This window comes from Saccostrea cucullata, unplaced genomic scaffold (assembly GCF_032062105.1).
Source record: "Saccostrea cucullata isolate Sc308-1 unplaced genomic scaffold, CSIRO_AGI_Scuc_v1 ctg7319, whole genome shotgun sequence".
Taxonomy (NCBI): domain Eukaryota; kingdom Metazoa; phylum Mollusca; class Bivalvia; order Ostreida; family Ostreidae; genus Saccostrea; species Saccostrea cuccullata.
Window position 1 is genome coordinate 41,963 of NW_026932538.1, and position 11,212 is coordinate 53,174.

Consider the following 11,212-nt stretch of genomic DNA (forward strand, 5'->3'; position numbering starts at 1 on the left):
CAATTTTACATAGGTGGCGCTAGTAAAAATAAATGGCAGCCTCCATGGTTAGCTGTACGCTGCAAAGTTATTTTGATGCATCCTGTGATGTTTATTGCAAAAATATGTGTGAAGTGACATAAATTGGTTGAAAGGATTCTACAAGAACAGATTAGGCATAGTTTTCGGGCACAAGTATAGCCATGTGTCGTGTTGATTAGTATATTGACCTTGTTGACATGGTTGACGTTCTCCCGAAATGGTACTCGCCTACTGACACCGTTCTGATCTATATCAGAAGTTTAAATTCTACGGTAATCCACCAGAGTCCAAGAGTAAACTCTCAGAGAGGGGTGGCAGTCCGATTTTGTCAGCTTACTCGACTTGGAGAGGGAAGATAATGTACATTTTACATTTGACCAGGTAAGATCAGGTCCAGAACACTGCAGAACAATTTCTTGATTAAGATAATTAATTTTGTAGCTTGAAATAGCTATGAAGCTTTAATATGTTGACGGTGCGACCGTTAGGGCGAGCGCATATACTTATCCATTTTCATTTAGATTGGACATGTAAATCCGCACGTGTCATTCAGTGCGTATTAGATTCTGACGTCATATGACGTCGTTTGTATGTTGCTTTACCAAACCGAAGCCTGAACAAGGCTGATTTCAATCAGTTTATGAATATCTTTCTGCAATAAACAGATAAAATCATTAAATCAAGACAAGTTTATTATTCGTTTAACTTTTGTTGTTATTCTCGTGAGAATGTTGCTTTAGAGTTTGTGTATGAAGTGATGCATTGTGGGTCTAAATTACTGCGGTAAAAAATTCTTAGGAATGAATGTGCAGTAGTCTGAATTTTCTCTTTGCCCAGGCATTTTCATCAGAGCTCGCAGTTACGTGCATCGCTTTGCGACCCTTGCTGCACTCGCTATTAATCTATTCGAAATAGCTTGGTAAAGCTTTTTATATGCAGTCAAAAGTATTTTACAAGTCCTATATGACAATGTATTATGAGTCTTTAATAAAAAGGAAAAATCATAGATACTTGTAGTATTGCAGCTGTTGAATACTTTTAATTAAGCAAAAGACGAATTTCCATTTTCTTAAGAGCTCAGGTACACTACCGTTAATGGAAGGTAATTTTCAGCACAATGTTTTTGTCTCTACTCTAGCATTCTACAATTAATTGAATGAGTCCCCAAGCATGACAGTCTACTATTTGTTAATACAAATCAGAAGCGACACACGGTTTTCGTCGATTTACTGCATACTAAAAACTTTATTTACTTCATCACCAAAAATAATAGAGTTTCTTTTTTACTTTATACAGCCAAAATTGAAAGATTAGTTTCCAAAGACACTGCTCGATGCTCACATTTAAAATTGTAGTTTTAGATAATAAATACAGTGAACCTTCAGATATCTGGATGCAATATATCCGAATGCTTCAGTATTCGGACGATTTTTCATTGGAACGAAAATTTTTAACATTATTTTGTCTTATTTAACTGGTAATTCAGGTATCCGGACACTTCACATATCTGGAAATTTGACTAGGAACCAAAGCGTCCGGATAAATAGGGTACCACTGTAGTTGCTTCCAATACGTACCGTACAAACCTTGTGACGTTTGTATGTCTTACTTTTGATATTTGATTGAGGGTTAAATGATAATTGTGCACCTTGTGCTGCTGTCTAAAACAAGATGTGTTTGTGAAACACTGATGCCCCCATACGGCAACATAGCGATGGTTAAGCTTTCTCAAATGCAGATCAAATATGTTGGTACCAAAGTAAGGCCTTTTCACACGAAATACGATATGTAAACACAAGATTATGACCAAGGTTAATATTTTATAAGATAGGACAAAATCCGGGTCAAGTTCAAAGGGTCAAGGTTGTTGTGTTCTAAAGAAAGGCCTTGTTTCAAAGATTACGTATGGGAAGTATGAAAGCACTGGCCCTTACCGTTCAAAAGTTATGGCCAAGGTTAAAGTTTGTAAAAAGTAGGTCAAACTCTAAGGTCAAGGACAAAGGGTCAAGATTCTTGATATCCAATGAAAGGTATTGTCACAAGGATTACATATGTGAAATATGAAAGCTCTAGCCCCAACTGTCAAGGTTAAAGTTTGTAAAAAGTAGGTCAAACACCAAGGTCAAGGTTCTTAATATCAAATGAAAGGTCTTGTCACAAGAATTAAATATGTGAAGTATGGCAGCCCTAGTCCTAACCCTTCAAAAATTAAGGTCAAGGTTGTAATTTAAAAGTAGGTCAAACTCCAAGGACAAAAGGTCAAGGTTCTTGGTATCTAATAAATGATCTTTTCATCAGAATTATATATGTGAAGTATGAAAGCCCTAGTACTTATTGTTCAAAAGTTATAGCCAAGGTTAAAAATTTTTCATAGGTACGGAAATCTCCAAGGTCAAGGTCAAAGGGTCAATTGTTGGTATCCAATGAAAGGACTTTCAACAAAGATTACATATGTGAAGTATAAATGTCTTGGTATCTACTGTTCAAAAGATATGGCCAAAGTAAAAGTTTAAAATTTTCATGTAAAAGTGGGTCAAACTCCAAGGTCAAGGTCAAAAGGTCAAATTTGGTGGTACCCAAAGAAAGGTCTTGTCACAAGGAATACACATGTGAAATATGAAAGTCATAGCTCCACTAAATCAAAAGTTATGGGCAAGGTTAAAGTAAAGGACAAACAGACAAACAGAGAGAGAGACAGACAGACAGAGAGACAGACTAGACCTGTTTAAGTTACTGTGCACTCCCCTATGTGCGATGAGGCATGAATAAGTATGATGGTATGTTTAAGGCAGTGTTTGAAATAACTTGCTCAACCGCCTGAGATGCACAAATTTTGTCACAGGCAAACAGATTTGTAACAGATTACAGATTTGACACCCGACTGAAAATGAAAAACATTTCAAAAACTTGACCTTGGTCATGACTTTTGAATGAAAAATAAAGGGCTTTTCTCATTGGGATCCAAAACCAAGGCGCACATGGATCTTGAAAAATAGATACAAAACTTGTAATGGTTTAAGTAACAATCTTTTAAAATCTTCTCAAGAACATGAAGATGATGATATGGAAGCATTCTCTGGTGATGTAGTGTAAAATTAAACCCCCTTTGGGTAGGATGGGGCCACAATGGGGATCAAAGTTTCACATTGCAATATATAGGGGAGAATCTTCCCTAGAACAGCAAAGCCATGATTAATATTGTACTGATATGGAAGTCATTCTAAGAAGCCTCAAGTAGTGTAGATTTTGTTTAAATTCAATAAATTGTACTAAAGTTAAAACTGGAGACATATTGCAAATGATGAAAAATACACTAGTAGAAAAGATATTTCACATACAGCAAAACTCGTTTACTACGAACACAGATATAGCAAATTCATGGATATAGCGAAGTTATTTTAGATCCCCAGCTATATAAATTTAACAAATTCCTTATATGGATATAACGAGTAATTGATATAGCAAAGTAATTTCATAGGTCCCGGTGACTTTGTTATAACTTTGTTTTACTGTATTTCATAAATTAGTATTATTGTTTTTTAGATGAATTAAACTCCATTTTATTTTCACAGAATGTATGCGATGGGCTGCATCATGGTTTTGAAGGAAAAGGTTACATTAATTATTACAGACAGCAAGAAAACATCATTGAACACCAACAACTAATAAGACTCCAAAGGTGGGAGAATATCTGTCATGCAACTATTTTAGATTTTTAATGAAATTACTGCATCATATAAACTTGATATTCCATGTAAAGTAATTTATAAAATCAAAACAACCATTTAGTACCTTAATAATAATGTAGCATAAACTAAAGAATTCTAAATTGATGAATGATAAGTTCATGTAGATGTATATTGTAATTATTATTTTAGGAATAATGGAAAATAAGATATTTAAAGCTGTCAAAAAGCAGAGTTTAGAGTTCAGTGGATTCCATGATGGTACTTTGGATAATGTTAATCAGGCAGCAATTCTTTTCCAAAGGATCTTAAGTGCTTTTAGAAGAGGCTAATAAACAAAGGACAGTCACTTACTACAGCAGAGAAGCAGGGGAGATTAATGATATTCTGAGTGGCATGACTGCACCTTACAAAGAATATGTAAAACTTTAAAAATTGTGTTTACATATACAATGATTATATGATTAATGTATCTAGTAATCAATATTAATATGATTAATATTTTCAAATGTTTTTTACATTTTACTGTTCATTAATGAAAAAAATAATTTGTGTTGTATTTGAATTTGGAAATGTAAAGGAATTTATATTAAAATGTAAACTGATATTCTTACATGTAAACATGTACTGGCGTATGTACATGGTGTATTTATTGGACTCTGACAAAAGATGATGCTACTTCTTTTTTGGAGAAATTATTAATCACAATGATTTTTGTGCACATGATTTTTTTTAATTTTCTATAGGGTATGGTATCTATGAAAACTACTCAGCCTTTTTGTTTGGCTATTTTTTAAATCATAGATATATTTTATTTTCTTGATAACCGAAATCCTCAAAAAATGATATTTTGTTGTTTTTTGTCAACATGAATTATCTCCCCCTTTCAGCTTGAAATTAGAAATAATACTGTAGATATAGATATAATTTGATTATTGAAAATAAATAATTGTGTTGTATTTGGATTTGGAACTATAAAAAAATTGTTTTGAAATGCTATTTATAATTTAACATGCATATTTAATATATACTTGACATTTATTTGACCGTGATGAAAAAGTGAATTTCCCATTTTTTGTATAAAACTCTTCAATGGCTTTTGGAAATTAATAATCAATTGCACAAAAATGTTTTTAATATTTTATTTTCCATAAGGTATGGTGTCTAGGAAATAAACACTGCCTTTCTGTTTGGCTGTAGTCTATTTTTTCTTTAAATTTTTTATCATATAACAGAATTTAGCTGTAAATCCTTTAAAAATTGAAAATTTCAGTTTTTCTCGACATGGATTATCTCCCCTTTTCAGCTTAAAATTAAAAACTATTCCTGGACGTGGTAATATTTGGATTAATTATAAAAAGTAAACAATTTAATTGTATTTGAAAATGGGAATATAAAAAAATGGTTTTGAAATGCTATTTATTTTTTACATGCAAACATATATGGCATATATTGGACTGTGACAAAAAAAGTGAAATTACCATTTTTGTACAAAATTCATCAGTTGTTTTGGGAAATTAATAATCATTTGCACAAAAATGTTTTAATAATTTTATTGACTTTAGACTATAGTCTCTATGAAACTAGCATGGCTTTTTAGTTTGGCTGTGGGGTTTTTAGAAATTTTTGATAGACAAAAATCCTAAAAAATGGATATTTTACATTTTTTGCCAATATGGATTATCTCCCCTTTTTAGCTTAAAATTAGAACACATTACTGGTCATAAAAATATTTTGACTAGATATGGATAGTAACTACTTATGCTGTATATTGATAAGAAATAAACATAAATTTGTTTTATTGTTTAGTTTTCTTTTCATTTAATCTTCATTATTGGTATTTTTGCCTGTTTTTTGAGGAAATTTCAGCCAGTTTTTGCCCAAAACAGTTTATCGGTTGCCATGGATACCAATGGCAGAATTAAAAAAAAAATTATAATTTTTTTTGGAGTATCTTAGCATACTCTACCAACATGCAAAGTTTGAAGAAATTCTGAAACCCCCCATGAATCACCCTCTGCATGATTTTTACACGGAGCCGTACTTATATATCTTAAAAATGAAACAATGCTTATTTCCATGAAAAGTAAAAAGAAATTGAAAAATCAAATTACTCAAAAAATGATTGGGTAGGGGTAATTTGGATGGATTGGTTAGAGTATGTGAAACAGATCACTTCCTATTGTTAGCTTAAACAATTTTTTTTTTTCAGAGGTTCTTCTCAGCAAAGTATCGGCTGCAGACAATTCTGACTCAGATGACCACAGTGCTGTGAAGTCCACTAAAATAGAATTACAGGAGTGTCACCTACAGACAGCCCCAGTAGAGGATGATGGGATACCATCCAAGTCGACCTGTGGCTCCATCTATGTGGTCCTTGCCTCAATCATGGCCTCTTTGGGAGGAGTGTTATTTGGATATGACATAAGTAGTCTTGTAGTGACAAATCAAGATATTTAAGAATCAAAGGAGGCTTGAATTGCTGAAAAAAAAAGAGAAATACGTTTTTTACAGTTTATGCTGATTAGTATACCGTATGTGTACTTATATTGGCATATTCAAAATTAAGGCATAATCATAAAGAATGGGTGGACTTAACGCCCTATTTTGGATCTTTTTGTGACTCCTCTACCAAGCTGTAAATGAAGTGAATCCAAAATATATTACGAGCAATGGGAAGAGCTACATATACTTGGTTAAATAAGGTGGAACATTTGTACAAAAACAATGTCATGCTTTCATATATCAAAATTGAAGCAACGATACATGAGTATCTTCTTCCGGTATTCGACATGTACCTGACATGTACCCGGACTGTTTTTTATGTCAGACAATCAATATTTATCGGAGGCGGGGCTATGGATCGGCGTCATTTTTGACATCTCTCTCTCTATCCCTCTCTCTCTCCATAAATTCGAATACGTGTTAAGCATATTACAGCGATGTCATTATTTTAAAAATGTGATGACACGCAAAATTAAAACAATATTTATTTTGCCAAATTCTGAAAATGGCAACAAAACACGCTCAAAGACATAATTTAGATCGAGGTCAGGTTGAAGAATACAATGTAACTGTTTTCACGAGTACACTCGCAGGTGGACATCACGTGATGAAATGTAATATTAAACAGGTCAATCGAAGACATAGCAAAGGAAGCTAGAAGTTTTTTTCGAACATGTTTTTTGTTAAATTAAGTGTGAGCACACGTTTGTCTGCTCTTCTCCTTTTAATATAACGTTATTTTGTTCAATATACAACTACAGTTTTCTTAACAACAGCCGACAAACATGTGCTGACTATGTATTCAGACGATGAAAAAAAGTCCACCCATTCTTTGTGCCACACATGTCCATTCCATCTATTGATACAGTACTGGGATATTTATCCTCCTCTTTTGTATCATTTCTCTCATGTGGTCTTCTCACAATGTACTCGCTGTACCCTGCCTTGATGTTCAACAGCTTTTCTTTTTCTGTGACAGGAATAATCTCTGGAGCAGTGTTACAGCTAAGGGATGACTTCTGTCTGTCCTGCTCCTTCCAGGAGATACTGTAAATGTATTATATTTAGCGTGTACGATATTTGGCGGAAATTGACTTTTGAATAAGTTAGCGTAGATTTGATTTAGCGCATTTCTTCATATTCTTATTTATGTGTATATGTGCAAGACATTTAGCTTTGTACTTGATTTAGCGGTTGCTGCGTTCCGCCAAAGCCGCTAAAAAGAATACACAGCCAAATGTAATACGTTTACAGTAGTCATCAGCGCCATTTCAATGGGAGCTGTTGCGGGATCACTTATTGGAGGTAAGGTCATCAGTGCCATGTTAATGGGAGCTGTCCCGGGATCACTTATTGGAGGTAAGAATAGATCGTCAGTGCCATGTTAATGGGAGCAGTCACAGGATCACTTATTGGAGGTAACGTAGTCAGTCCCATGTTAATGGGAGCTACCACAGATCACTTTGGAGGTAAGGAACATTATCAGTGCAATGTTAATTGGAGCTGTCACGGGATCACTTATTGGAGGTAAGGTCATCAGTGCCATGTTAATGGGAGCTATAGCAGGATCACTTATTCGAGGTAAAAATAGATCATCAGTGCCATTTTAATGGGAGCTATCTCAGGATCACTTATTGGAGGTGAGGTACATCATCAGTGCAGTGTTAATTGAAGCTGTCATTAGATTGCTTTTTTGGAGGTAAGGTTGTCAGTGCCATTTTAATGGGAGCTATAGCAGGATCACTTATTGGAGGTAAAAACAGATCATCAGTGCCATGTTAATGGGAGCTGTCACTGGATCACTTATAGGAGGTAAGGAAACATCATTAGCGCCATGTTAATGGGAGCTGTCGTGGGATCACTTATAGGAGGTAAGGTCATCAGTGCCATATTAATGGGAGCTGTCGCGGGATCACTTATTGGAGGTGAGAAAACATCATTAGTGCCATGTTAATGGGAGCTGTCGTGGGATCACTTATTGGAGGTAAGGTCGTCAGTGCCATGTTAATGGGAGCTGTCGCGGGATCACTTATTGGAGGTAAGGTCGTCAGTGGCATGTTAATGGGAGCTGTTGTGGGATCACTTATTGGATGTAAGTTCGTCAGATCCATTTTTATGGCTTATTGGAGGTGAGGAACATCATCAGTGCAAAGTTGATGGGAGCTAATGGGACTTATTGGAGGTAAGATTAAAGAATAGATCTTAACGGGAGCTATTGCAGGATCACTTATCAGAGGTAAGATTTGAGATACATGTTTCAAGCAAAAGTTTGAATTGTCTTGATGTGTAATCTTGTTTTATAATTTAGGAAGATTAATTGCACATGTTTATATTATGCATGAAAGTAAGAAAAGATTATTTCAGGAATGCATTTCTTAAGTACTGCATGCATGATAACAATTTGATCACTACCAACATATAGGTTTGTTGAAGCATTCTAATTTATTTTGTTTCAGGTGTTTTAATTGACAAATTTGGCAGACGACTGACCATTACCGTATAATCCCTATTAACCACCCCTGCCCCTATAAGTGCCCCCTTAGGTCTTTTTCAACTGTCAAGAAATAACGGCCCCCTGTACAGTGATTAAAATCAACGAGAATCGTATCAAAATATTGAAGAAAGTGAAAAAGAAACTTGTGTATTATCCAATTTCTCAATGGAAAATGAATAATTTAGCGAAATTTGGGTGAATTATCTTCACTTTAAGTAAAGGTAGACATTATTTTAGTGGTTGCTATTATTATTTTTTTTTTGAAAGATTTTGAGAAGTTAAAATATGACATTAAATATTAAAAAGAGAATGCCAAAATAACCGCCCCCTTTTTGCAATTTTCTTAGCGCCCGGGGCGGTTAATAGGGATTATACGGTATTGTAAATACAATAGTGTTTTTGGTTGGAGCCCTTGTTTTAGGATTTTCACCAAATTATCCTTCACTGGTAAGTAGGATTTATGATTCCTGTTATACTACTGATTTTCATAATCACTTCCTATTGCATTGATAGTTTCTTCCAGACGTTCCTCTCTGTTGAAGGTACAAAGTTCTTACCAAAATACCCCTCCCTATAAAGGCTTTTTGAAGTTCTTCACTCGGATGGATTGAATATCAATTAAACTCAATCATAATCCTCCCAAAACATAATTCCTTGATGCTTTCATGTTTTCCCTTCTGCATTTACAATATTCTTCAGTATTGAACCTTCCTCTTGCACATTGCATTGTCTTTGTTGTGCTGTAATGGATACTTCCTGTGTGATATTAACTTTTCTATCTGTGATGGTATTTAACAGATCGTCGGTTGTCTTCTATTAGGATTTGCTGTTTCTCTATCAGCCACAGGAGAATGCATCTACATCTCAGAAATAGCACCCCCTGTAAGTCAGAAGCATTTTATATATGCTCTGTGATCACTGTACTTTTATTCAATCAAGTTTTATGACCTCAGGTGATGACAACTTGGTAGTATCTTAAAATATGTAGTCTTAGAATGCATAACACATGTTCTTGTTATAAGAAATTCTTCTTGTTTTCAGAAAAAGAGAGGACAGTTAGTGTCATTGAATTGGATTTTTAAGCTACATGTACTTTTATAATCAAATTTTTTTTCCCCAATTACTGCTATCTTGTGATCATTTGGTCACAATGGTAAACAGTTTGTTGTGTTTGACAGGCGGAGGACGTGTTATTAAAACTGAGGGATGGGAAGAAAATACAAGTGCATCGCGAATTAGAAAAGATAAAATCATCCATTAGCAATGAAAAGGTAGGGAACATTAGTTTTTAGCTCACCTGAGCCGAAGGCTCAAGTGAGCTTTTCTGATCACATTTTGTCCGTCGTCCGTCCGTCTGTCTGTCCGTCCGTCCGTCCGTCTGTCCGTCTGTCTGTCCGTCTGTAAACTTTTCACATTTTCGACTTCTTCTCAAGAACCACTGGGCCAATTTTGACCAAACTTGGTACAAAGCATCCTTGGGTAAAGGGAAATTTAAATTGTTAAAATGAAGGGACATATCCCCTCGCAAGGGGAGATAATCAAGAAAAGACAAAAATAGGGTGGGGTCATTAAAAAATCTTCTTCTCAAGAACCACTGGGCCAGTAAAGCTGAAACTTATGTGGTGTCATGCTTGTATAGTTGTGATTTTAATTTGTTCAAATCATGACCCCCGGGGGAAGGCGGGGCCACAATGGGGAATCAAAGTTTTATATAGAAATATATAGGAAAAATCTTTGAAAATCTTCTTCTCAAGAACCACTGGGCCAGAAAAGCTGAAACTTATATGGAAGCATCCTGGTATAGTGTAGATTCTAAATTGTTCAAATAATGACCCCCGGGGGAAGGGCGGGGCCACAATGGGGAATGAAAAATTTTACATAGAAATATATAGGAAAAAACTTTGAAAATTTCTCCTCAAGAACCACTGGGCCAGAAAAGCTGAAACTTAATATGTAGAAGCATCCTGGGGTAGTGTAGATTTTAAATTGTTCAAATAAAGACCCCCGGGGGAAGGGCGGGGCCACAATGGGGAATCAAAGTTTTATATGAATGTATAGGAAAAATCTTTGAAAATCTTCTTCTCAAGAACCACTGGGCCAGAAAAGCTGAAACTTATATATAAGCATCCTGATATAATGTAGATTCTAAATTGTTCAAATCATGACACCAGGGGGAAGGGCGGGGCCACAATGGGGAATCAAAGTTTTACATAGAAATATATAGGAAAAATCTTCTTCTCAAGAACCACTGGGCCAGAAAAGCTGAAACTTATGTGGAAGCATCCTAGTATAGTGTAGATTCTAAATTGTTCAAAGCATGACCCCCAGGGCAAGGGCGGGGCCACAATGGGGTATCAAAGTTTTACATAGAAATATATAGGAAAAATCTTTGAAAATCTTCTTCTTAATAACCACTGGTCCAGAAAAGCTGAAACTTATGTGGAAGCATCCTGGTATAATGTAAATTCTAAATTGTTCAAATAATGACACCCGGGGGAAGGGCGGG

At 35.0% G+C, this 11,212-nt stretch overlaps 1 protein-coding gene and 1 long non-coding RNA gene across 5 annotated transcripts in view; both read left to right on the forward strand.

The window, feature by feature from the left end:
• LOC134235365 (receptor-type tyrosine-protein phosphatase F-like) overlaps positions 1-8,806 on the forward strand; it is a 49,584-nt gene extending 40,778 nt beyond the window's left edge. Inside the window, exons 7-9 of one of the 4 annotated variants that reach the window (XR_009985394.1) lie at positions 7,192-7,267; positions 7,531-8,083; positions 8,669-8,806. Coding sequence is in view for 3 of the 4 variants with exons in the window: in XM_062717501.1 (XP_062573485.1) it covers positions 7,192-7,265 (74 nt within the window). In the remaining variant the exon portion in view is untranslated. Of the gene's footprint in view, positions 1-7,191; positions 7,268-7,530; positions 8,202-8,668 lie in introns of those variants that run through there. The other 3 variants (XM_062717501.1, XM_062717493.1, XM_062717494.1) reach the window with 3 other exon arrangements.
• LOC134235366 (uncharacterized) lies at positions 3-4,672 on the forward strand. Its single transcript, XR_009985396.1, has 3 exons — positions 3-402; positions 3,594-3,700; positions 3,900-4,672. It is a non-coding gene; the product is annotated as an uncharacterized LOC134235366 (long non-coding RNA).
• Positions 8,807-11,212: the final 2,406 nt, after the last annotated feature.